Source organism: Cebidichthys violaceus, unplaced genomic scaffold (assembly GCF_023349555.1).
Source record: "Cebidichthys violaceus isolate CVI_PGR_0920_01 unplaced genomic scaffold, fCebVio1.0.p SCAF_47, whole genome shotgun sequence".
Lineage (NCBI taxonomy): Eukaryota > Metazoa > Chordata > Actinopteri > Perciformes > Stichaeidae > Cebidichthys > Cebidichthys violaceus.
Genome location: NW_027176672.1, coordinates 1,263,344 through 1,289,613, shown reverse-complemented (window position 1 = coordinate 1,289,613; position 26,270 = coordinate 1,263,344). Strand labels below are relative to the sequence as shown.

The 26,270-nt window shown below is 45.5% G+C and overlaps 3 protein-coding genes across 7 annotated transcripts in view; 2 read left to right on the top strand and 1 right to left on the bottom strand.

Annotated features, from left to right (window-relative positions):
• Positions 1–13,301, bottom strand: part of raf1a (Raf-1 proto-oncogene, serine/threonine kinase a) — a 13,723-nt gene extending 422 nt beyond the window's left edge. Inside the window, exons 1-18 of one of the 3 annotated variants that reach the window (XM_068729617.1) lie at positions 11,801–12,657; positions 9,612–9,838; positions 9,350–9,462; positions 9,118–9,220; positions 8,842–8,999; positions 8,449–8,538; positions 6,773–6,926; positions 6,208–6,327; positions 6,075–6,099; positions 5,651–5,760; positions 5,376–5,493; positions 4,770–4,854; positions 4,485–4,661; positions 4,355–4,401; positions 4,116–4,234; positions 3,881–4,012; positions 837–971; positions 1–753 (exon numbers count right to left, since the gene is read on the bottom strand). The exon at positions 1–753 is cut by the window's left edge and continues 422 nt beyond it. In XM_068729617.1, coding sequence (XP_068585718.1) covers positions 613–753; positions 837–971; positions 3,881–4,012; positions 4,116–4,234; positions 4,355–4,401; positions 4,485–4,661; positions 4,770–4,854; positions 5,376–5,493; positions 5,651–5,760; positions 6,075–6,099; positions 6,208–6,327; positions 6,773–6,926; positions 8,449–8,538; positions 8,842–8,999; positions 9,118–9,220; positions 9,350–9,462; positions 9,612–9,812 — 2,028 coding nt within the window. In that variant the 5' untranslated portion in view covers positions 9,813–9,838; positions 11,801–12,657 and the 3' untranslated portion in view covers positions 1–612. Of the gene's footprint in view, positions 754–836; positions 972–3,880; positions 4,013–4,115; positions 4,235–4,354; positions 4,402–4,484; positions 4,662–4,769; positions 4,855–5,375; positions 5,494–5,650; positions 5,761–6,074; positions 6,100–6,207; positions 6,328–6,772; positions 6,927–8,448; positions 8,539–8,841; positions 9,000–9,117; positions 9,221–9,349; positions 9,463–9,611; positions 9,839–11,800; positions 12,658–13,047 lie in introns of those variants that run through there. The other 2 variants (XM_068729616.1, XM_068729615.1) reach the window with 2 other exon arrangements.
• A 1,412-nt stretch (positions 13,302–14,713) lies between these two features.
• On the top strand, positions 14,714–18,843 carry cnbpa (CCHC-type zinc finger, nucleic acid binding protein a). Of its 3 annotated transcripts, none has more exons than XM_068729753.1 (5): positions 14,714–14,797; positions 16,927–17,044; positions 17,235–17,300; positions 17,523–17,721; positions 17,825–18,843. In XM_068729753.1, exons 2-5 carry the CDS (start codon positions 16,930–16,932, stop codon positions 17,940–17,942), a joined length of 498 nt encoding a protein of 165 aa, XP_068585854.1. In that variant the 5' UTR covers positions 14,714–14,797; positions 16,927–16,929; the 3' UTR covers positions 17,943–18,843. The 3 variants fall into 3 exon arrangements, with proteins under 3 accessions (XP_068585854.1, XP_068585855.1, XP_068585853.1); XM_068729754.1 differs by having other exon boundaries at positions 16,927–17,050; positions 17,870–18,843; XM_068729752.1 differs by having other exon boundaries at positions 16,927–17,050.
• Positions 18,844–19,710: 867 nt separating this feature from the next.
• Positions 19,711–23,650, top strand: zgc:77375 (uncharacterized protein LOC402927 homolog). The gene is made up of 8 exons (XM_068729595.1): positions 19,711–20,114; positions 21,009–21,212; positions 21,338–21,450; positions 21,529–21,622; positions 21,735–21,768; positions 21,877–22,051; positions 22,154–22,342; positions 23,199–23,650. Exons 1-8 carry the CDS (start codon positions 19,995–19,997, stop codon positions 23,593–23,595), a joined length of 1,326 nt encoding a protein of 441 aa, XP_068585696.1. The 5' UTR covers positions 19,711–19,994; the 3' UTR covers positions 23,596–23,650.
• The last annotated feature ends 2,620 nt before the right edge of the window (positions 23,651–26,270 follow it).

The window sequence follows — 26,270 nt, the reverse complement described above, 5'->3', positions numbered from 1 at the left end:
TACTACTGTGCAACTAAATGGACTACATCCAACGGCTTGGTTTGTGATCGAGGGGAACTGTGCGGGATCTTAGTCCAGGCTTTGTTTCCTCTTAAGGCATATAAGCTTTTTAAAATAAAAAAAGAAAAAGGTCCTCTTCATCAGAACCCCGGACGGCCAGATGAAAGGGTGTGCTTCACGTCGAGAGAGACGCGTCCGTCTTCCTCTTGAGCTTCCTTCAGTGTCCATTTCCTCCTTGTCTTAGGTGTGCGTGCATGTATTTACAAATTTTTACCAAATGCATTGCCGCCGCCGCCGCGGAGCCTCTGCATACTTCTTAATACGTGCAGTGATAAGCAAGGCACCGCCTCCGTGTTTGTTTAGCCCCGCCTCTTCATGTGTTCGTCCCACTGCAATCGCTCACTTCCTGAAAGTAGATCTCCTTCCGCCTCCCTCCTCCCTCGTATTCTATTGTTAGCGCAGGTTTACGTATGATCGCGTGTACATTTCTAAGTCTACGTCTGTGTGTAGAGAATTTGGGGGCGTCCTGAGCATTTTGGACTATTATATGTTAAAGGAGGAGGAGGAGGACGTGTGAGGAGAGGAGGAGGAGGAGGTGTGCCGTCTGAGCCTCTAGAAAACCGGCAGCCTGGTGGAGGTCAGAGTACAGGCGTTGATGTCCTCAGTGTGAGAAGCTCTGTGCAGGGACGGTTCTGAGGCACTGCGGTTTATCTTAGGTAGGGCATGCTGGAGAAGCTCGATGGAGGACAAGATCTGAAAATAAAAGACAAATGAAAGATGAATGAAAGACAAACACTGCGTTCAGCTTGAAGTGTACAAGTACCACGGTGCTTCACCTGAGGGAAGAGCGGCCTCTCGTCTTTGGACTTCTTGATGCAGTCGGCCACCAACCTTTTCATGGCTTTGGGGCAGTTCTTGTAGAGCTTACTGAGGTCTGGGGACAAATAGCCTCTTCCCACCATGAAGATTATCTGAGAGGAGGGAGTCACAGACGAGATGAGACGGAGGGAGTGAGTGAAAATACTTTAGTGTTGAACTATTGATCCAGGTCAGTGAGACAGTAAGACACGCCTGATAAATCCTCAAATCGGCAGTCCGTCTCTGAGATATTTTCAGGACCACAGCCTGTGAGTTGAAGGTGACGAGCATCTTTGTGAGGGCCTGAGTGATGCTGCGGAGATGAAGGATGATAGGAGGACTCTACGTGCTTCCAAAGCATGGCGGTGGGTCATGACGGCGTTTATGGGCACACTTCATACAGCGACTTCAGCCTATTTTCAATTCAGACACGGTAAACAGAACCGAGCAAGGAGCCAGACACGATCCAGACCAGGTCTCGTGGTCTGTGTGAGGACGGAAAAAAGAAAGCGCACGCACGCACGCACGCACGCACGCGCACACACACACACACACACACACACACACACACACACACACACACACACACACACACACACACACACACACACACACACACACACACACACACACACACACACACACACACACACACACCTTTTCTCACACACAAACAGGGTTGTGTTACGGGGTCTAAAATTAGGCTGGTGGCTCCAGGACGCCCGCCTCTGTTCCGTATTGGGCCTTTAGGCCAGCTCCACAACCCCCTTCAGACAGCAACCCAATGTCTTTCCACCACCTTCTGGCACCGGCTCAAAGCCCGACCCCGGGACCCGGGCGAGGACTAGAGCTCAGGCACACGGGTCACCTCTCTCTTTTACATGACCAGGTCTAACAAAGTGACAAAAACTAACGTGCAAGTTTGCACGAATTGATTATGCTGAACAAAAACAACTACAGAGTGCATGGAGGACAAAATGAGTGTCCTTAGAGCGTCTTGATGTCACCGATTTGCACCGCTGTGTTTCCTTTTGAAATGTAAAAGAGAAAATGTGAATTAGGTGCTTTTCCATCAACTGGTTTGGGGCGAATAAACTTGGCTACAGCGAAGTTTGGTCAGAAGTTGGCGCTACAGACGACGCATGGCTGCAATCCTCCAGTAAACCGCAGAAGAAGAAGAAGTCAGCTCGGCCTCATGGAGAGAGGAACGTGGAGAGGGGAACGTTTAGAGAGGAACGTGGAGAGAGGAACGTGGAGAGGGGAACGTGGAGAGAGGAACGTGGAGAGAGGAACGTTTAGAGAGGAACGTTTAGAGAGGAACGTGGAGAGGGGAACGTTTAGAGAGGAACGTGGAGAGAGGAACGTGGAGAGAGGAACGTGGAGAGAGGAACGTGGAGAGGGGAACGTGGAGAGGGGAACGTGGAGAGAGGAACGTGGAGAGGGGAACGTGGAGAGGGGAACGTTTAGAGAGGAACGTTTAGAGAGGAACGTGGAGAGGGGAACGTTTAGAGAGGAACGTTTAGAGAGGAACGTGGAGAGAGGAACGTGGAGAGAGGAACGTTTAGAGAGGAACGTTTAGAGGGGAACGTTTAGAGAGGAACGTTTAGAGAGGAACGTGGAGAGGGGAACGTTTAGAGAGGAACGTTTAGAGAGGAACGTTTAGAGGGGAACGTTTAGAGGGGAACATTTAGAGAGGAACGTTTAGAGAGGAACGTGGAGAGAGGAACGTGGAGAGGGGAACGTTTAGAGAGGAACGTTTAGAGAGGAACGTTTAGAGAGGAACGTGGAGAGGGGAACGTTTAGAGAGGAACGTGGAGAGAGGAACGTGGAGAGAGGAACGTGGAGAGGGGAACGTGGAGAGAGGAACGTGGAGAGAGGAACGTTTAGAGAGGAACGTGGAGAGAGGAACGTGGAGAGAGGAACGTGGAGAGAGGAACGTGGAGAGGGGAACGTGGAGAGGGGAACGTTTAGAGAGGAACGTGGAGAGAGGAACGTGGAGAGAGGAACGTGGAGAGGGGAACGTGGAGAGGGGAACGTGGAGAGAGGAACGTGGAGAGGGGAACGTTTAGAGAGGAACGTTTAGAGAGGAACGTGGAGAGGGGAACGTTTAGAGAGGAACGTTTAGAGAGGAACGTTTAGAGAGGAACGTGGAGAGAGGAACGTGGAGAGAGGAACGTGGAGAGAGGAACGTTTAGAGAGGAACGTTTAGAGGGGAACGTTTAGAGAGGAACGTGGAGAGGGGAACGTTTAGAGAGGAACGTTTAGAGAGGAACGTTTAGAGGGGAACATTTAGAGAGGAACGTTTAGAGAGGAACGTGGAGAGAGGAACGTGGAGAGAGGAACGTGGAGAGGGGAACGTTTAGAGAGGAACGTTTAGAGAGGAACGTTTAGAGAGGAACGTTTAGAGAGGAACGTGGAGAGAGGAACGTGGAGAGAGGAACGTGGAGAGAGGAACGTTTAGAGAGGAACGTTTAGAGGGGAACGTTTAGAGAGGAACGTGGAGAGGGGAACGTTTAGAGAGGAACGTTTAGAGAGGAACGTTTAGAGGGGAACATTTAGAGAGGAACGTTTAGAGAGGAACGTGGAGAGAGGAACGTGGAGAGGGGAACGTTTAGAGAGGAACGTTTAGAGAGGAACGTGGAGAGGGGAACGTGGAGAGAGGGCTTCAGGTTAAGTTTGAGTCGCTCTTTCGCGTCAGCTAATGTTGGCCATGTTTCATGTTTGGAGTTGAAGACGAGCATTTGCACGTTATGGAAATAGCCGAAAAGGACGCCGACAGCAGAAACGGCTGATCAGTCATACGAGTTAAATGTTTCCTACGTCTGAATTGATTCCGCAATCCGTTTAGCACATCAACTATTTTTACGACTAAGGCCAAAACCACCTCGAGCTAGCTGGGTTTGTTTTTTCCACACAATAGAGGGAGTTTATTGAATTTGGCTGTTTCCGTACAGCTTTTCTAATGCGACGCTCCAAAATGTGCATTACATATTTGAATGGGAAACTAGTGGTGAGACTTTACCTGATCTCTGGTTGCTATCAGGGAGTACGGGAGTTCTCCCGTCAAGAGTTCGAAGAGAACAATTCCATAGGAATAGACGTCGGACTGGAAGCTGTAGGGGTTGTTGTCCTGCATCCGGATGACCTCGGGAGCCTGCGGACACACAGACGAGACACGGATTGCGTCCCGTTTTCTTTCACGTCTTGAATATCACTCGTCTCGTTGGCTTTAGTGAAATCAAAGCTGCGGCGCTCACCATCCAGAGGATGGATCCGGAGGGCTGCTCCACCTGAGTCGAGCCGCTCCATCTGGCCTTCACCGTCGCCAGACCAAAGTCCCCGATTTTCACCGTCAGCCCTTCGTGCAAGAAGATGTCTGCGCTGCTGTCAAGGAATCACAGCCAAAGCACACCGAGGGAACACAGACCCCGACAAGTACGAGAGTTAAAGAGCACCGAGTGCTTTCACACGCCGAGGCAGCCGCTAGGAAGGATACTGTTGGACTTCATGTCCCGATGAATGATGTTCTTTGCATGCAGATAGCTAAAAAATGAGAAGAGAAAAAAAGTGATTATTAACCGACATCTCTGTTCCTCATCAGAAAACGTGCGCGTGCTCGGACTCACTCCATGCCCTGAGCCGTCTGCCGGGCGATGTCGATGAGCTGGATGATCTTCAGGTTGGTCTCCAGGACGTGGAGGTGTTTGTAGAGGCTGCTGCCTTCACACCACTGGGTCACGATGGCCAGGTTGTCCTTCGTCATGTAGCCCATGAACAGCAGGATGTTGACGTGTCGCGTCTTCCTGCGACCAGAGGCCAAAAAAAAACCAAAAAACGAAGACACGGTCAACGGCGGCGAAGAAGAGGATTCACCGAGGAACTGAACAAACACCACCGACGCCACGTCTTACCTCAACACTGCCACTTCATTCCTGAATGCCTGGAACTGCTCTGGCGTGGGGTCAGTCACCTTTAAGATCTTCACCGCTACGTCACCTACAACAACAACAACACTCCACTGTGAGCTCACATGAGAAGCTATGCTACATGCACTTAGTATGAACACAGGTGGGGAGTAGCTAGTTAGATTTACTTGAGTTTAATAAACATCAACACGCAAGACATACTGCTTTTATTTCACGTGGACAGAACTGATAATGTTTCAACTACAGATGGTCTTCCTCTGGTCAAAATGAAGAAGTGACACACCTGTATTTAACAGGATATTAATAATGAGTCATCTGATTTGAGACATTTTTTCAGAAAGATAAGAGACTTCTCTAATCTCAGTCCTCATGTGACGGAGAGACCTGGATGTGACCTGTGATGGAACCAGGACTTAAGACATCTATACCGGAGTGAAGTACATACTTTTGTACTCTTACTCGAGCAGCTATTGTGGCGACTACTTTTACTCGAGTACGTTTTTGGCTACTTGACCCACCTCTACTATGAAATGTGAAAGTGCTAGTGGCTCCACCTGAATGTGCCCCGCCCCATCTGAAGTGCATTCCTACCGTGCCATTTCCCTTTGTACACCGTCCCAAACGAGCCTGAACCGATGCGGGAGTTCAGGTACACCTCGCTGGCCTCGATCTCCCAGTAGTAGCTCGAGTCCCGCTTGTCCCGAGGCCTCTGGAGGAGCAGAAACCCAGAAGGTGCCCCCCAGAAACGGTTCAGTGTCGCGACAATAAACAATAGTCGAAGACATGATTTAAAACTAGAAAATGTACAATAAAATATGATAAACAAACAAAGTGTAGAGTTGTGCAAAGATGTAAATGTCCCGTACGATTTTGTTTTTCTCCTGAGTGTTGAAGGACGGGGCTCTCTCTCGCTGGGCGGGGGCCGGCGCTTTGGACTGGGACCAGCCTGTGGGGCTCTGGCTGGGGGAGCTCCCCCCTTCAGGAATACAGAGAGGAGAATTTAGGATGGAGGGAGTATACAGTATGTCAGGTGGGTAAAGTCTCCCACTAAATGACATAAGAGTTCTCTCTAGGCATTCAGGCAATGCTAGAAAAAGGTAAATACTCCCAACACCTCTACTGCTCATCATCTTTAATGTCTATTGAATGCTATTGGAAGAGCTCAATGTCCAGAATGAGAAATGTCAGTTGATAAAGAACCGTTTGAATAGGAACATTTATTTGTTTTAAATGAATCAATAAGATTTGTGTCGAAGGCTGAAGTGCGAGGTGAATCTGACGAGCACTCACCCGAGTCGTGATCACGCATCGCATCCTAGAGAGACAAAAAGAGAACAATAAAGCAGACGCCGTGGTTTCACTTCAGTGCTGAAGATGTGAAAATGCAGATTCACACCGCACACAGAACGCTCCGCTTTCTAACCTTTTCGGGACTCTCGGACGAGGCCTCGACAAAAGACTGGGAGAAGTGCACAATACCTACTTTCCTCTTCAGCCAGAACCTGTGGCACCAGGAGCTGGGGGAGGCATTCAGGCAGTCTAGCTACTCACAATACAGCGGGCCAGGAGGGAGAACAGGAGGAAGAGGGACACAGTGAAGGAGAGCAAGGAAAGGGAGGATGATGAGAGCGATGCCCAGGTTACTAGAGGAGAAACTCTACAAAGCATGCAAAACTAGTGAGCCCATTATGCAAGAACCTGGGCAGTGAAAAAGCAGAAACTAGAAGTGAACAGGGGGAAGTCAAGTGTTGCAAATGTACAAAAATCGCTCAAATGAAATGCTATCAGGGGAATAACAGAAAACCGGCTCAACCCTGTCCAGGTGGATAACTTAACGCAGCGTGAGAGAAGAGGTAGAAAGAAGCGGCAAGACGTCTGGAATGCCTGAGCTGTACGTGGGGGGGGGGGGGGGGGGGGGGGGGGGGGGGATATTTTAGGAGGGGCTTGGACCTTACAGAAGTACCCGAGGGGGGCTGGTGTGTAGTTACCTCGATCATGCTGCTGTCTACAGGCAGGGTGGTGCTGACCATGTGGACGTTGGGCGTGGAAGTGGAGCGCTGCCTCTGGGACAGCCAGCCGCCCGTGGGCGTGTGCGGAGCCGTGTAGTTGAAGGCGTGAGGGGTGGAGTACCGGTGCACCGAGCTGCGGGGGGAGGGGGGGGGGGGAGGACGTGGACAAAGTGTTACGACAGAGCAGCCATTTCTTCGCTTACATCATCGTGTCGCGGTGAAATCCGTGACTTCTTTAAAAGTGGTCGGTCTCTGCTGTCATTTCCTGTCTCACTTTCCCCGTTCATCATGTGTTTATGTTGTGTCCTCAACAGACTGCTAACCACATGTGCAGAAGAAAAACTAAACTGTGAGGAAGTAGTTCTTGTTTAATTCCACCGTGGCCTCGTCCTTATCCCATTTTTTTTGGCTGACTTGACACCGTCGAGGTATTTCGCTCTCGGCGTTTTGCCAAGATCTTGTGTTGGCTCAGCTGAAGAGAACAAAGCTCACCAGCCAAATTTGTTAATCTGCAAACAATCCGAAATGTTAGCGCAACTTGAGAGGTTCACATTTACAAGCAGAGAATCTAGTCTGGTCCAAATGTACTAAAAACACGTGCAGAACGACGGCCCCGTTACTGCCGGTTCAAACGGGGACAGCTGGAGCCGACTGACGCATTTAAACTGAGATCATATGAAACACGGCTATGACCACGGAGGGCACGCCTTCAGAACAATCCCCCCTTCTGGCAACGCAGGACCGCGTTTCAAAAGAGCATTTTTGAGATCGCTCTGCGTGGAACAACTCGATACTTTGTGAGCGCTAATTTGGCAGCTCGGAGTGCTTTTTAACCACTTTAAGTGCTCCTGAAACAACAGGCTCTTTTCACGCCCCTCGTTACATCAGCACTTGGACGGCTAAGCCCCCATAAAGCCGAGGACGTCATTCAAAACAGAGTTTAATTCTGTTCGGATTACGACGCTCCACACATCACAACTACCACTGTTTTGCGGTCTGACAAGGACAATGGTCACGGCTGCCTAAACCTGCCAATGTAACTCTGCCTTCTTCTCCAGCAATGCACCAGCAAAGACAGGGAAGAAGAAGAATAAGACTGGATGTAAACAATTAAAAATGGAGCAGTTTCATGCAGGAACTATTTTCTTTCTACATGAAGCTGCTCACAAGGAGGTCTGTGGTTCATCGTGTGTAACCGGGTCAGGATTTCTGGAAAGAGACATCGCTGATGAGCTCTCGGTGCTTTGAGCAAAACAATTGACATCTATAAATAGCACTACAGGTAAGGGGTGAGCTTCCCCTTAAAATGAAACAAAAACAAATGCTGCTTTGCAGCTGTTTTGTGTGGACGGAAACACTTTCTACACATTTGTTAGAGCTCAGGGATACACACTGTGTGTTGGCGAGTAACGCCGACTGTAAACACGACTTTTGTTTGTTTACAAGAATCCTCCACGAGGCTAAAAGAAGAGGAAGAGGAGGGCTCGACTCAGCAGAAGCACTTCCATAGAGGTCATATGGAAATGCTCCGTTTACAGAACGTAGTGTCATTTGTACCTGACAATGTGAGGACTTTTAATTCATCTTTTTTAAATAATGAGATCACTAGGAGGATGCGTTATGAATCGATCGAACACAAAAAAACGTTGGCTCACCTCGGAAACCGCGTCAAGGATTCTCTCATTCGCCGGGACGTCAGCGGGGGCAGCGACGGGGCCCCGCCCTCACCGGGCGTCGGACACAACCTGAGGACAGAGAGGGGACCTCACCTCGTCAACGCTAATGACAAGCATCTCTCAACCATCACTATCCGTCCTGAAACACGCATGAAAACCAACACCGATGAGCTTCTATTCTCAGCGCCAGTATGCAAAACCATGAATACGAGCTTAGACCCAAACCTGCAGAACTGGTTTTATCTTTAATCAACTACATTTCTGATGCACTAATCTCAAATCTTTATATTTATACAACAAATGATGCATGATGTAACGTTCAAAATGTTTTTTTTTCACAGTAACTGATGATCTCGTTTGCATTCCACTCACAGGAGTTGTCTGATATTGCTCCAGTCCACACACATGGTGGGCACTTTGGTGCTACAATGCTCGTGGAACTTGTAGCCGCACGTTTGGCAACGAAAACCATTCAAAAGAAACTTCTGGCAAATATCGCAGAACGCCAGTTTCAGATACGTCTTGCGAACCTGAAAGAAAAAAAGAAAAAAAAGAAAAGACAAAATGACACAAAATGTTTCTTTAGCGGAGACACTTTTTGGAGACTTTGGAGCGTGGAGGACGAGGGCGAACGCGTCGGGGACTCACGAAATTATGCGTGGTCAAAGGAACGTGATCTAAAACCTCCACCAGCAGCTCTTCTCCAATCAGGGAGGTGGAGTCGGTGTTCCAATCCATCCGCGATTTTTTACTGTGAACAGAAAAAAAAAAAAAAGGGACAAAAAGGAGTTCAGGTGAAAGGATGTCAAAGCTAGCGCAGTACCTGCTGCAGGTGGGAATGTGGTGCGCGAGGCCTTGGATCACACCGCCCTGAGCTCACCTCCTCTGTCCTGGATGCAGCCTGAAGACGGCGCAGCACTGAGGCTGCAGACCTCTCACCTTTAGTGCTTTGATCAGGCAACTGTACAGAGTCATGCCTGGTCGTACGTTTACCTGAGGAACAAAGACATAGAAAGGATTAATTCCTCTCACCTGCATGAGAGTCAGTAGCTCCATCTGTCTCTAGTTAACTGTACTAGTGCAGCGTTTCTGCAGCTTTACTGGAAGGTCAGTATGCCGTCTAAAAAAAAAAATCCACTCACCACAGTACGCTGCTGGTTCGGGAGGTAGACGCGGATGGTGCTGCTGGTCTTGGAGTCGGGCATCTTGCCGTCATCGGAGGAGCGGCGCTGGCAGGAAAAGCCCTGGACCAAGGTCGGAGAGACGCACGGGCCCTCGAACGCAGAGTCCTTCATTCCGAAGCCGTTGCTCAGGGTCTTCCACGCTCCCTGGAGGTGTTCCATTAGTAAAGCCAAGTGCACTCAATGGTCTGAAAAGAAAAGGGGACTATTTAATCGATGTCACTTTAGGTCTCTGGCTTCTTTGTAAGGATGTTGGTGGTGTGCAGACGCGGTGTTATAAAGAAAGACATCCTGAACTTAAATAGATATTCCAACATCCATCCTTGCAGTTCTGAAAAGTGGCTTTAAATGTAATTTATCTTTTTGTCCCACTGAAAAAAAAGAAAGCAGCTGTGGTCAGTCACAACGGATTCCAGTGGTGAAAGTGTGCGTTTTATTTTACAGACAGGAACAACAGAAGATAGGTTTGGGTTGTGGCGTCTGAGAACTCGTTTGACGCAATCTCTAAACACAATCTGCCTCGGGTGAAACCAACCCTCTCGCACAACGGCGTGATTAGGTCCGCTTCAGGGTTGTATGTCAGTCGCACAACCTTTCAGGAGGTGCGACGGGAAAAAGAGACAGAACGTGCATGTGTAGTGGTCCTATGTGCTTATTAACTTCTGGGCTCCAACCCCGAAACTTTAGTGGTAGTCTTAAGAATACCACATGGGCTTTTTTTGGCGAGGGGGGGGGGGGGCATCCTTTTCCTTGGAGAGGGAGCTGAATGTAGACAAACAAATCCACTCAAGACCAGGAGAATCTGTGACCACCACCGAGGTCAGTCCTGGTATTTACAGTACAGACTTTCAACAGACTCTATCTCTCTTTCTTTATGGTCCGACAATAGACAACTCAGCAGCTTGCAACACACAACAGAAGACATTAGACAGATTCACAGGTCTAATTAGATAGATAGATAGATAGATAGATAGATAGATAGATAGATAGATAGATAGATAGATAGATAAAACAATAACTTACTATAATAAAACTGGTAAAGTAAATAAAAAGGTGCGGATTCTTGAAAAAACAAAAACAATAACCCAAGTTGGACCTGCCCATCAGAAACAAACAAGCTTCCTCTTCTGCTTTGTTTTCTAATATTAATAATCAGTGAAGCTTCTGTGTCTCTCTCTCTCTCTCTCTCTCTCTCTCTCTCTCTCTCTCTCTCTCTCTCTCTCTCTCTCTCTCACACTCACACACACACAGTTCCTTTTCAGTGCACCACTTTCTCTGCAACACTCCTAATTACCTCTGGTGTGTCCACACAACAGGCCCGTTGGCACACCGAGGAGATGATTGACTGCAGGTTTACTGGTTAGCTGTCACATCGGACACACCGCTGTGTCAACACCACCGAAGAAAAAGCAGAAACTTTTTTTTTGGGGGGGGGGGGGGGGGTGATTGTAGTTTTTCCACCCAAAACCCTCCACGCTGCGGGGATTGTGTTCACAACAAGGGCTGTGATCGAGCCATACAAATATATTTAAAAAAAAAAAAAGAGTTTCAATAGAACCCCAAGAAAAAGAAAGTCCAGAATAGTTAGACTCCGCTTAGAGCTGCTCCACATAACAGGTCGGTCAGCTTTAGACTCTGAAGTCTTCCTTATGTAGGTGAGATCCGTGTCAGCAAGTTAGCGTACGTTAGAACAGAGTGAGAGAGGGAGGCCCGCTAAACTGGCTTTTAAAAACGCCTTCATCGACTTCTAATCAAGTCCAACTTCTTGCTAAAACGCAGGCCTGCTAGTAAAAGCCTCACTGTTGAGACGCGTGCACGACTCCACACAACTACAGAAGCTATTAGTAGCTACTCGCGTGTGTGTGTTGTATGTATTCGTATAAGGGCCTGGTGGGTCCAGATATCGCTGTGAAATTTGCCCGTAAGGCCCCCGAAGAGGCGAACTCCTGCGGTTAAAAACGTCCCAGCTCTCCGCTCAACCTCCATTCAAATCTCACCCGTTCGAGCGATGCACGTCGCGGTCATGCGGCTCCCGGAGAAAGCCACTTCACCAGTTTGTAGTTCGCATTTTAACAACAACAAATAAAACTTTTCACTGAGTAGCGACGGTAAGAGTGTGTGTACGTGTGAGTGTGTGTGTGCGCGCTTACCAAGAGAAGTTAGAGAAGTTGTGCTCCGCCATAACTTCAGGAAAAAGTGGCGTCGGTGACATCATCATATTTGCAACGCATTCAAACGAAAAACGGGAGAAAAAAAAAGCAAAGCAAAAAAAAAAAAAAAGAGTCTGAATTGTTGCAGACCGCGTGTGAATGTATCAAATAATGGCGGATCCGGTAAAAAATGTAGCAATAATGTTAAGACGTGAAGGTTACAGGCGGGTCTCGTTCTACGAAGCCACCTCGTTTATAAAACAGGAAAAGTTTGTTGTTTTTTTATCTCCCGGTCGAGCTGAAAGCGAAGAGGAAAAAAAAAAGCCCGTCGGACCCTCAAAGTGACACACGGCAACAAAAAAGAAGGGATATTCTTAAAGCCCCGCGAGGCACTTTCAAATTAAAACTCCCAATAAAGTTGCTCGGTGCCACCTCGCCACCACTTTTTTTTTTTTTCCCTTCTCTCCAATCAATATTGTGACGCTGTTCGGGAGAAGGTGAAAAGGTTTGAGTTGGTGTCGCGCGTCCGTCTGACGCCAGTGATTGAAACAGGACCTCTCAGTCACAACAAGAGCTGCAAGAATCACGCACACTGCGCATATAGCTCCCACTTAATCCCTCCCACTCCGGTGAAACGCTGCTTTTTGCTTATTAAAAAAATGACCTACGTGTTTTAAACTGGTGGATTCTTAATATATGTGACATGTTTTATATATAAAGTGTGGTTAAAGTCCTTTTCCTGTGGCCACTACGTCACCGGTACGCTCGTACTGGTTATTTGTCACGCGCAAGGCTACATTAATGTATGTATTTTAATGCGCATTCGTTAAAAATAAAAGTTGCAACAAGTATCTTTTGAAAAAGTAAAAAAAAAAAAAAAAAAAAAAAAAAAAAAAGTCGCCTACTACCGGTTTGAAGAAAAGGAGTAATCCATTATTAACTCGTAGTGCGCCACCATCTGGAGACGTGAGGGCAGTGCAGCATGGGAGCCAAGCCCTCCTGATACTCATGCTGGACTTCACATATGTGGTCAGATAGAGTCCAAAAAAAGAGGTCAATCTCTATTAAAGCGGTTTTTATATTTTTTTAAATCGGCATGAATGCATCATTCTTTAGTTTGTATGAATTTGAAATGGTTTCAAACATGAAATCAGACTTAAACATAAGCTTTTGTTAGCCAAGAACACAGCTTACTCTTTACCAAACTGGCCCTGGAACAGTCACAGAGTGAAGCCCTCCACACTCACCATGTGTTCACCATCTCCGTGCAGCATCGCGGTCCCCTGAGGTCCCCTAATTACAGACGGCTCATAGGTCCCTTCAGCCAGCTGGAGAAGACACCATCTGAGAATAAAACTGCTTCATCAACATCCCGGTCAACACGTCCTGATGGCTCCACCATACATTGTCTCCATGAAGCAGCAGCAGACAATCCCAGCTAGAGATCTAAATCTGAATTAAATTCTTCTTTTAACTTTCATTCTACTCGTCTTAACTTTACACCTGCTTCCTGGAAATGGCATTTGTTTCCTTACTAACTGATATTCCATCTAACAAATAACTGAATGTCGTTTCTGTGAAGATGAGGGCAGGGCTTTGTCATTGAGGGGCGTTTTAAGGTACTCCACAACACATGCAAACAGCACCACTGTGTGTCGGTTAAGAGCGGGATAATATAGGTGGTGCATGTTTTTAATCCACTCAACATCGCGCACCACAGGTTAGGGTATCTCCCCCTGCTTTGTATTCAAGGTTCTGAGCTGCACAACGAAGACCACGTGGAATAAGAATCGCCATCTCGGAGCTTTACCAACAAATCCACCTTAAGACAGAGATCAACGCATCTTTCCCACTTATTGATCCGACTGAGCACTCAGGCCAGTTAGCTGAGATGCTTCCATAGAATATTGTCTCTGTCCACTTGTATTCAAAATATGATGCAATCAGGACTCCGAGAAGTGTCTGCATCAGCGTTACACAGTCTGGAACACACCTTAGATCGCTCTTATTATGGGTTAGTTATTAAGGCCTATTTACACTCTTCCAAATCTAGATTCTTAATTTTTGTTTCATCAGTTTAACTTCGGAGTCATTCACAAACAAACTAAGCCTATAAATGGTAATTCCAGGTGTTTTAAGAAGTACAAAAAGAAATGCTTCAGTGTTTTTAAATCTACTTATTATTTATTCAGTTATTATTCATCAAAATTACTGCCCTCACTACCAGTGATTTGTGCCTTGTGTTAAATGAATAATAATACAAATTGTGGTGTTGTTACTTCAAATTCACATAAACATTTTCATCTGCCTGGCTAATGTGAACCGTAACAGTGGAAGTGTTTATTTAGAACCACATACAGACGTCTCTATGCATTTAATTTAAGTGATTCTGTAAACAAAGCTACTTGTGACACATGCCATTGATTTAATATATATATATATATATATATATATATATATATATATATATATATATATATATATATAATAATACAACTGTAGATGTATTGGGAAAGCAAGATGAACACGGCCACTGAACATTAGAGCTTAGAGAGGCACAATATCCTATGAAAACATTTAATTTTTACTCAAAAAATGTGATAAATAGTCTGCATTTTATATCCTGTATCCATCTCGTGGCTCTTACATATCCCATTTTCCAATTATTGTTGTTAATAATATTATTATTTGTGGGTGAAGTGGTGATAGCAGCTGAAGTATACATGTATAACATCCCCTGATGTTCTAAAGAAGTGGGAAAAACAAGGCCAGTCGATTTAAGGAAAAGGCCTATTCTGTAGCCGTGATTGGCTGATTCGTAGAGGCGGTGTCCACACATCCTCACCTCTGATTGGTTGCTCTCAGAGTCTCTGACCAATGAACGCCCGGTTTTTTTTTACTGGATACTGTGAATGACAATTCAGGAACTCCTGTTCACACCGCATGTAGCGCAAAGAAGGAGGCGTAAACACTGACACAGCTAAGGTAGCCAGCGAGGTAAGCATTAAAACAGCGCTTAAAAATGTATTTAACCAACAGATACGACTGTGTGTAGACTTAAAAAAACGACACGGTGTTAAAACTTATACAAATGTATTTTTTTTAACGTCCAGTCGGGTTTTCCTTTGTGGAAAAACGCACTGGTTCGGTGTGATAACGGTGCAGCGGGTTTTCCCAGTCCGGCCTGCTACCGTTAGCTCGTATCAAACCACCGTAGCGTGTGTGCGCGCTGCGCGGGAAAATATTTTACTTTTAACCGTATATTCTCGAATAAGCCGTCGGAAACAGTTTTCGCGGCGAACCTTATACCGCGGCGACTGTCGAACCGGCGCTTTCTTCGCCGGTGAACGGAGATCGGTCGTCGACCGCGCCGTGCTTTTCGTGGTCACGATATGCTAACATGTGCTAGCTAGCCAGCTAGCGTCCGCCTCTCTTGTGTCTCGCGAGCACGCAGGGGGGAAAAAAAATCAACGTGACTAGGCCAACGTTAGCGTAGCTTCAACCTTTGGCATTTGATTCTGATTCAGCACGGGAATCGCGCTGTACGTGGATTATCCACGGTTCATCTTTTATAAAACGAGTCGTAGTTGTAGTATCTTTTCATTAGACCGTAGCTATTTTAGCCGATGATCACAACAATGTGATGGGGGGGGGGGGGGGGGGGGGGGGCAACACGGTCTGGAGCTAGCTTTCCAATGTAGCACACAACCTACGGCATGCTTCCATGGCCATTTCTGTGGAAACGTTAGTCGTTGGGTGTGTAAAGCACCACGTTTGACTGAAATACCGAAACTCAAACCCGCCTGTTCTCCCGTGGGAGGCGACATCTATACCGGCCGTTATAGATGCATTATAACCCCTTTTTATTTAATTATTTTATTTATTTAGACCGTATTATGTAAACCCAAAAGTTGAGGCCCAGCTCACATTTGAACGACCACTACACGTTTATGAATTGGAAAGCAACAAGTTAGCAATTTTTGAAATCGCTACTTTAAAAAAAATAAATAAATCCAGACGGACTCATCTTGATATCTTTTTGTCTTATTGCTAAGAGTTACTCATTAACTCAACATTCTTCCCGACCTGATGTCTTTAGCACCGTCAGCAAACTGAAGTTTGGCCCTTTGGCGATCACAACATGATTCCATTGAGGATATCGTGTAAGTTAGCCTGGTAGTTGTAGTCTGATGGCCACAAAATTAGAATTACCCCCCCTTTTTTATTTTTTTTTATTATTAATTATCCTAGATTAGACCCTCATGGTGACGTTAGTCATGCTGCTTAGACCGGCTCCTGACATGCTGGTGTGTGAGCTGTGCCCTGTTATCACACTCAGACATGAATAACTACTAAAAACATTGTAATCTTTTAAAAGTTTTTCTCAAATTGTATTGACAAAATTGTTCATTAAATTATGCCCACGATCAAAATATTCTTCACGGCAAACACACCAGCATCAACCGTCCATTTAGCCCCTTAACAGCTGCCGATTGGTTTAAAATGTAAAACGTATTGATCAACAGGCTTTCCACGCCACATGTGACGAGTGGCTGTGTGTGTGTGTGTGTGTGTGTGTGTGTGTGTGTGTGTGTGTGTGTGTGTGTGTGTGTGTGTGTGTGTGTGTGTGTGTGTGTGTGTGTGTTGTAGAGCTCAAAGCGCATTGTGTCAGTAGGTCTGTTTTGAAACAGATTTAGCTGTTAGTGACCAGAGTAGTAACGCGTGCGTTTGGGTTGTAACGGCATATTAAAGCAGCTTAAGTTGTTTGACTACAGGCCGAAGTTCTGAGCTTCATTTGAGCGAGAATGTAGAAAATGAAAACAACACAAGCTGACCCACACACACACACACACACACATTCTCCCAATTACTGCCGTTACAATTCTAATGTACGCGTGTCTCGGTTACACAATATTGGGGGGGGGGATTTTCCCCCTAGTGGAAAATAGAGACGATGCATATGTTGTCCAAATTCCTTGTAAAAATAGTTTGACGTCCTTTCTGTGTGTTTGCTGTGAAAGCTGTACGGCTATAAATGACCTGTGTGTGTGATTTCAATAGGCCTGTAAAGAAAAATAATGTGTTTTTAACTGAATTCTGTTAATTGCTGTCATGTTTTTGTTTAGGAAATGGAAATGAGCAGCAGTGAGTGCTATCAATGTGGCCGCTCAGGGCACTGGGCCAAGCATTGCCCCAATGGTTCCAGTGGTCCACGTGGACGCGGCGGCAAGGGTCGGGGACGAGGCAAGGGTACTATCTACTATTCAGGCCACACCCAGCACAGGAGCATTGTTACAATAACCTGTTTCTTTTACTAGTGTAGCTGTAGTATGTAGTAGTGCGGCGCCTCCCAGTGGAACGTGTTAATCGATGGAGAACCGTGAATTCAAACCGTGTCTTTTCATCTTTGCATAAATGTGTCTCGTTGTTACAGAGCTGTTCTGTTATCGGTGTGGAGACCAAGGACACATGGCCAGGGACTGTGACCAAACTGAGGATGGTGTGCATTGCAGTTCTAATTCTTCCATTTCAGTTCTAGTTAGTTGATGTGAGGTGGTGCTTTCTTACACCGCAGTCACGAAAGTAATTACATTTTGATTCTAATGGTACCAACAGTATAGTATCTTAAGACTTGACATGTGTATTCACCACCAACCTTTTCCCAGAGATGCATTCATGACGACCTTCTTCTCCTCTTTTTCTTTTCCTCCCTTCCGTCCAGCGTGCTACAACTGCCACAGGAGTGGCCATATTTCCCGGGACTGCAAGGAGCCCAAAAAGGAGAGGGAGCAGCTCTGCTACATCTGCAGCAAAGCCGGCCACATGGCCCGCGACTGTGACCACGCCCACACCCAGAAGTGCTACACCTGCGGCGAGGTCGGTCACATCCAGAAAATGTGCGATAAGGTGAAATGCTACCGGTGAGTGCTGCCGTTTAAAACCTTCGTCTTTGCAGTGGTTCCAGGAGGCTTTCGCCACGTCCCCGTAAGCTAACCATTGCCGCTCTACTTTTGTCATGCCTAGGTGTGGCGATACCGGCCACGTGGCTCTGCATTGCGCTAAAACCAGCGAGACTAACTGCTACAACTGCGGGAATGCGGGCCACCTGGCGAAAGATTGCACCAATGAAGGCAGCGCATAATCAGTGCCCTCTGTTGCCCCTCCTTTTTTTCAGATTGATGGTTGGTTGTATTATTTTCTCTGAATCCTCTTCACTGGCCAAAGGTTGGCTAACGGAGGCTAGTCCCAGGCCAGTGAGCCTCTCGACATGTAATACAATGAAAGGGGTGAAAAAAATATCTTTCTGCATTCAATACAAAAAATGTTTTAGTTTGGTAGCGGTGTTATGTATAATGCTTTGTTAAAGAACCCCCCCTTTCCAAGCCACTGGTCATCAGAGATGGAGAACGGGACTAAACATGGGAATATATATAGGACCTCTGAGCTTGTGGAAGTGAGCCTCAGTAAAATGAGAGAAGAAAGGGAGTAAATGGAAACCGAACTTCCATGTATGGTTATTTTGGTTTGTTTTAGTGGGATATGAGTTGGCCAAGAGAGTATGACATGGAAACAGTTCATAACATGATGCATTTCAGCCCTACAAGCAGCTAAGTGGGCGATAACAAGCCACATGTTATATTGCTAAGAAAAAAGAAAAAAATTTTTGGAGTCATTAAAAGAAACACGTTCTTTTATAGAAATCTGTTTACAACTTAAATATGAGTAGTCCAAGGTAGACTTTTCCTTTTCAAAATGGCTTCGGGAAAATCTTTTTTTTTTTTTTTTTTTTTTTTTTTTTTTTTTACCTTGGTAAAATTTAACATCAAGAGCAGTTGTCAGAACAGCAGAATTAGGAGTTATTTGGGAAAGAAATGTTTTCACAGAAATCAAAATGTTATTTTTGTACAATATCACTTAGACTACTGTATAAATACCATTTGCTTGTACTCAGTTTTTAAGTCGGAAGGAAAGTGCAACTGAAGTCCTAGAAAATAGAAATGTAATTTTAAACTATCAATAAAGCTGGAGGAGCACGGGGAGAACCTGTTGTGTGATTTCATCTCTTCTCCTGCAGATCACTTCTCACATCACACTCACTGACGCTGTCCTAATGAACTACCAGCTGCTGTACAAACACACACGGCACAGTGGAAATACATATGCAATAGATATAGATGGATAGATAGATAGCAACTTCATTTTGTTGCAAGCAGCCATAGGTTACAGGTAAAAATCTTAAAAAATGCACGTGTCAATACACAATATATAACAGTAAAGATATTAGATAAAGAATGCACACTGTATGCAAGAATAGAATAATATTAAATAAACAGTCGTGCAAAGATTTAACCGACAGTGATTGGTTTGTCCCGAGGTGGTTTATTCTACAGTGTGATTGCGGTAGGCAGGAATGCTCTCCTGTACCTGTCCTTGGACCAGTAGTCTTCCTACATTTAAACCGCATTAGTCCTGAGCTGTGTGTGCAACCACTCTTCAATGTAACATCACTGAAGACTAGCTTTCATCTGCTCAGGTGACTGTGGTATTCTTCAAAGGGCGGGGTCAGATTTATTCTGGATCTCTGCAGCATTTTTTTTTTTTTTTCTGTTTTAGCCACCCTGAAGCTCGCGAGGGCAGACGGCTGCACGTGACACCGTGCATTGGGGTACTGTATCCTCAAGGTAAGTGCGCGGAGCAAAATGGAGATTTAAATCGTATCCATGTTGTCCCTCGCGCCGCAAATACACGTGCGTTATGTTCGTGAACTCTGGTGATCAGAAACCTGTGTGTGTGTGTGTGTGTGTGTGTGTGTGTGTAGTGGTGGATCAATGAGCTCGTGCGTCTCTGCAGCGCTCTCCCGCTGGTTCATCGGGGTGCTCGTGCGTGGAAGGAGAACCGAAAGCTCCACCTCGGAGTCTAAAATGGCAGCGGGGGTTGCACTGCAGATGTAGCGCTGCATCTCCTTCCGGCAGAGATGCAGCAAAAGACCCTCCTACTCCTCACGTGTCGTCATCGGTTTCTCGCCCAGTCAAATTATAGGCGAGAACCCCCCCCCTAAAAAAACAAGCCGATCAGCAACTGCCAGCGCGGCCGGACCGAGCCGGCTCAGCTTCATGCCGGGTCGTGTTGATTTGTATTGTTTTTGTATTGTTTTTCAGGTTTTTTTTATAAAAACCGGTGATAAACAAAGGAGATGGCGGGACTCCTGCCGTTTTACCGGGGCCTGTGCACCCTGAGTAACCGTCAAGCCAGACGCAAAGCTGGGATTGTCGGTTCTCGGTGCGGGTTTTGCGGAACTCAGTCGAGCAGCAAGGTACGGTTCGAGCTGTCGCTGCGCCTCGAGCTCAGGCTCAACACAACGCGTTTGGTGACGAGGCGATACTTTGTAAAAAAAAAAGCTGCTTGATTTTTGTTTTGTTTTTGTGTGTTAATGTATCAATGTATCGGAGAGACTGTGCATACAACGTTGCATGCAACTTTCTCAGTTGTGGGCGCGCGCTGGCAGAGATGGAAACAACGGGGGGTCTCTGACATCAGGGCGCAGAGCAGCTGTAGCGTCCTGTGACTTCAGCCCGCGAGGGGAACCATCGCGGATCATTGTGTTCCCCGTCTGTGTGTGTCTGTTTACAGCCCCAGTAACCGCAAACACACAGAGACAAATACCACGCTACATACCTGTTGGGATGCGTTTGTAATTATTCGTAATATACTAAGAATGTAGCCAAATACCCATACATTTATATATATGTGTGTATATATATATATATATATATACGTATATATATATATATATATATATATATATATTTACTGCTGTGTCACCATATGATGCTCTGTATGTTGCCAAAATAATAAAGGGCTCACATTCTGTCACACTCTAGAGTCACTGAGATGCTATTAGAAATACACTGGTGTGTGTGGGAACATCTTACTTAATTGTCTGTAGAAATAAAGCCTTTGGTTTTGTTGATGGTTACAAATTCTCAGGTTTTCTCATATTTCATTATCAGCCACATTAGAGTATCTGACAGATTTCATGAATCACAATGTATTCATATGGATCAGGCGTCAGTGACCCTCCTCTATCCACGTTGTGTTGCCTGTTTTTCTACTAAATGATCCGAAACCTTTACTCCAGTTTGGCTGATTAACCTGTTGTTGTTGTTGTTGTGTTGTTTGTTTGTTTGTTGGTCCTTCTCTTCTACAGCCGCAGCCGAACTTCGGGCTGTTGTTCGACATCGATGGCGTGCTCGTCCGGGGGAAGCAGCCGATCCCCGCCGCGAAGAAGGCGTTTGAGAAGCTGGTCGACTCTCAGGGACAGTTTGTGGTGCCGGTTGTTTTTGTCACAAATGCAGGGAATTGCCTCCGACAAACAAAAGCGGACCAGCTGGCTCACATTCTCGGAGTACCTGTGAGTTATTACAGCAGCTCTTCTTCTGTAGAGGCTTCATGACGCGCACAACTCTTCCATTTAGTGGATTCATCTCGCGTCGCCCTCGGCTGTTAACCTCTTCTAACGCTTCCATCTATTTCCAGATTACACAAGATCAGGTCATCATGTCCCACAGTCCCCTGAGGATGTTCAAGAAGTTTCATGACAAGTGTGTGCTGGTGTCAGGACAGGGACCCGTCCTGGAAATTGCTAAAAAGTATCCTGGAATGTTGCATTGCTGTGTTTTCTGTTTTGCACAATGTCCTTCACTTGTCCTTAACGCCGGTGTCTTCAGTGTGGGCTTTAATAACGTCGTCAGCGTTGACATGCTGAGGGAGTCCTTCCCGTTGCTGGACATGGTGGATCACAACAGGAGACCCAAACTGCCGGTGAGATATTGAAATGTGTCGCCGAATATTGGATGTCAGTAATAAAGAAGCGTCACACTGTTCTGTAGTCGTCTACAGCGGCACATGTTTAGTTTCTCTTCTTTCATTACAGTCCAATCCTGTTGGCAACCTTCCTAAGGTTGAAGGTGAGAACGTGAACCTCTTATCTGCTCACCGGCATCGGTTTTGTCCGACGAATAGACGAGCGCGTATTTGATGTCGGATCTTTTTTTTTTCCCCGTTTTCACACGCAGCCGTGGTTCTGTTCGGAGAGCCCATTCGGTGGGAGACCCACCTGCAGCTGATCGTGGACATTTTGTTGACCAACGGGAACCTCGGCAGTGTTCACCAAACCCAGAAGAGGCCTCACGTCCCCCTGCTGGCCTGCAACATGGACCTCATGTGGATGGCTGAGGCGCACTCTCCCCGGTAACCACGGCCTTAAAAGAAGGATTTCAGTGACTAAAGTTTGATGTTGCCGAACTATTAACCGTTTCCCCTTTTTGTCTTCCGTGATCCGATGCGGTTCAGGTTTGGCCACGGGACGTTTCTGGTGTGCCTGGAGAACATCTATAAGAAGATCACCGGTAAAGACCTGAAGTACGAGGCGCTCATGGGAAAACCCAGCGAGCTGACCTACCACTTTGCAGAGTACCTCATCAGAAGCCAGGCCATGCAGAGGCAGTGGAAACTTCCCGTCACTTCCTTGTATGCTATAGGGTAAGACGCCGTGAGACGAAGCACATGGAAGGAAGTAATGAGAGCAGCATGATCAGAATGCACTGGTGACACAGTCCGATGTAGTGAAAAGAGGTACTGAACACTGACACCGAGGCAACCGGGCCTGACTCTTATTAACCACTTCTTTAAAGTGCTTGTTTGCAAACAGAAAATGCTGAGGTGTTGCTCAATTATCTGGTGAGAGAAGTCATATGAAAATACAGAACTCCTCTCTTTCAACTGGCCGCGAGCTTTAGTGAGCGTATCACACCTTCCTCCCAGAACTTGCAAGTTTCACTTCATCTTTTTTCTCTCTCTCTCTCTCTCTCTCTCTCTCTCTCTCTCTCTCTCTCTCTCTCTCTCTCTCTCTCTCTCTCTCTCTCTCTCTCTCTCTCTCTCTCGGCTTTGATTGGCCCTCTCTCTCTCTTTGTGTTCCACAGCTGCCGCTTTGACGTGGAGGAAGAGCGCAGGTGTTACTAATAACGCTAACGACGGCTCTGTCGCTGCATTCCATTTGAACTGGGAAGTCAGCGTCTCTGAATTCTGATTAGAAAATTCTGTTTTCCGACTTGGAATGTCGGACAAAACCCCCAACCTCAAAATCCCAGATGGCCGCAATAAAAATAAATAAACAAAGCGGTAGTAATTTGCTGTTTATTAGCGCGTCGGTCTTACCTGTGTCTCATTAAATTAGTCATACACGCGACGCATACCGTCGTTTTGTGTTATCAGCTGGTATTTATTGACACCTGTGCTTTTCCTCTGTGGTAAGTCAAGATGTCTTCCTCGAGGCCTACTGCTCTTCATGCTACTGCCCAGAACACCGAGTAACCTCTTCCCGTTCTGCACTCTTAAGGGACAACCTCATGACCGACATCTACGGCGCCAATCTATACAACCGCTACCTGGAGGAGAGGGTTGCAAGAAAGAACCCCAAAGCCGTCGCCAAGATGGTCTCCGCGACGGGGTCCGCCACCGCAGTGCCCCAGGAGGAGGAGAGCGACAATCTGTGGGAGAGTGAGCTGGCGCTGCCCTCCGCCACGTCCTGTAAGTCCGTCCTGGTCTGCACGGGGGTCTACAACCCCAACGTAGAGGTGCCGTCCGACGCCAGTCACTGCATCAAAGAGACCGTGTTCCACGGCCACCGGGACTTCCGGTTCGACCCCGGGCTGGTGGAGCCGGACCACATTGTGCAGGATGTGGCCGAAGCCGTCGAGCGCATCTTTGAGCAGGAGAAGTTCGTGCCTCAGTAGAGATGAGCCAACGGGGGGTTTTGTGCGTGATGGTGGCGGTCCCGGTAGAGGGGGGGGGGGGGGGGGGGTGGAGCATTAAACTGGGTGTGCCACTCAACGCGTAAAACCTGTAGGAGCCGAACACTGTGGACCTTGTTCTACCAGCCGACGGGGCGTCGACACATTGTGGGTCAGCTTCTAAACTTTCAACGTTAGAGAAAATGAATCATGTAACTGTTACTCTCAACCGCTCTTTTATATTGGTTTTGTGATCGTCTTTAATTACCTGTTTTCATGAAGGAAACTTTTAAGGAACTGCCTTATTTGACCCAATGTATTTCTTTTAGACGATAGTAATCTTTTAGATAATTGCAAATCCTAAAACCATCCTGTATTTAAGACTTCACCAGTGTTTTTAAGAAGCCTCTTCAGATGACAAGGGTTGCCCTTCAATCTCACGGTGACTTTTTACTGTTGCATTTTTAGTCATTTTTTTAACCCGTTTGTCCTGGAAAATCTATGCATGACTATGAGAGTATTACTTGTACTGTGAAAACAGCAGTTTGATGTGCAGTAGGCCCGTCGTCCTCTAATAGTTCTACCGTCTGTTCTTGTCCAGCTGTGAGAGCCATGAGTATTTGCACAGATCAGAGACTTTGATCTTCGTTTAAACGTTACCATATCTTCCCGTCATAACTTGTTCATTATAATGTTGAAAATAATTTTTATGCTTTCAAATTTGAATTCCAGATGTAAAAGCTATCTTTTTGGTCAACAACTTTTATCGCTCCATATATTTTTTATCATTTGTGGTATTTGTCTCGTTGTAAATAACCGAACGTCAGAAAATATAAGGAATAATTAATCACACATGAAAAATGATCCACCACTAGTCGGAGGTATTGATCGCTCTAATAGACTTCTGTTAGTGAACATAAGGAGGTGTTTCTGGAGGCGGAGGCAGAATAATGGAGTGAGATGAGTTTGAGTTGTTGCGCTACCGGTTCCCTCGTCTGGAAGTCGATGTTTCTTTTTAGTGGGTTGTTGGTTTGATGCCTGAAACGAGCTCAAGAGATTTCAACATTTTGTTCTCCGATTATAAAATACGTCAGTAAATACCTCTCTCGTTTGAATCTTTTACACATCTTAATAAAGGCGGTGGCCAACAAGTGGCTAAATGAGACGACAGCCTTGTTGTGTTCGCTGTTGGGATGACTTCACTGCTAAAACTGTGGGAAAATAATTGTATAATTTAAAATAAAACGTGCAGAAATCAGATCCACCACGACCAGAGGTGGAACAAAACATGACAATGTTTCATCATCATTTTGATGGTGATGAACACAGATCTACATGATGACAGAATGAGGTGAAAGTCACGTTATTGTTCCCTCAGTAAGCTTCAGCTAACGGCTAACAACAACAACAACAACAACAACAACTTTCAAAATGGATGCATAGATAGCTAGTCACACATCAATTGTCTCGAAAAAACGTTTATAAGGTAGTACGTCATCCATAATTGTCATAAACATGTTATAGTAAAGTATGCCAAAAAAGATTTAACAACATAGTGCACCGGTCATGAAGGCAAAAAGCCATAATGTTATGAAAAGGTTACAGTATATTACGCCATAAAGATGTAAAAAAGTCACAATGTAGCATATTATTAAAAAAGTCCTTAAAATAAAATAAAATGCCTGAAAAAACATTTAAAAATCATTGTATTGTCATCGCAAAGTATGCAATAATAATAATAAATGTAAAATAATATCTTAGTTTAATATGCCTAAAAATATTAAAGTAAGATATTTAGTATGATAGGATCATTTTATTTAATAAAAAGTTATAGTAAAGTATGCCATAAAAATGTCATATAAATATATTAGTGTACCATAACATTTTAATAAAAATGTCGTTGTATAGTATGCTGTAAAATGTCATTTAAATACACTTCAAGCTCTCCCTGGGGAACCCGAGGCGTTCCTATTCCAGACGAGACAGATAACGTGTTACCAGTCAGACGTTCCCGCAGAGCCTCCAACGGGAACGTCCCGGAGGAATCCTGGTCAGATGTCCGACCCGCCTCAGCTGGTCCCTTTCTGTCTCTCTGAGGCTGAGCCCAGACACCCGACACAGGAGCTCATTTTGGACATTTTATGACATATCACACTATGACAGTTTTATGCACTTCTTTTTACAATTTTGTGACACACTATACTATAACCTTTTTATAGCATATTATACTATGATATCTTTATGACATTTTTATGGGATCCTATTCTATGACATTTCTATGATATACTATGACATTTCTATGATATGCTATACTATGACATTTGTTATGCTATACTATAATAAGACAGTTTTATGACATACTATACTATGACATTTGTTATGCTATACTATAATAAGACAGTTTTATGACATACTATACTATTACATTTCTATGATATACTATACTATGACAATCTTATGATATACTATGACAGTATGACATTTTGATATTTAAAAAAACTCATGACATACTATACTATGACATTTGTTATGCTATACTATAATAAGACAGTTTTATGACATACTATACTATGACATTTGTTATGCTATACTATAATAAGACAGTTTTATGACACACTATACTACGTCACTTTTTATGACATTTTCATGGAATACCATTCTATGACTTTTTATTGGCT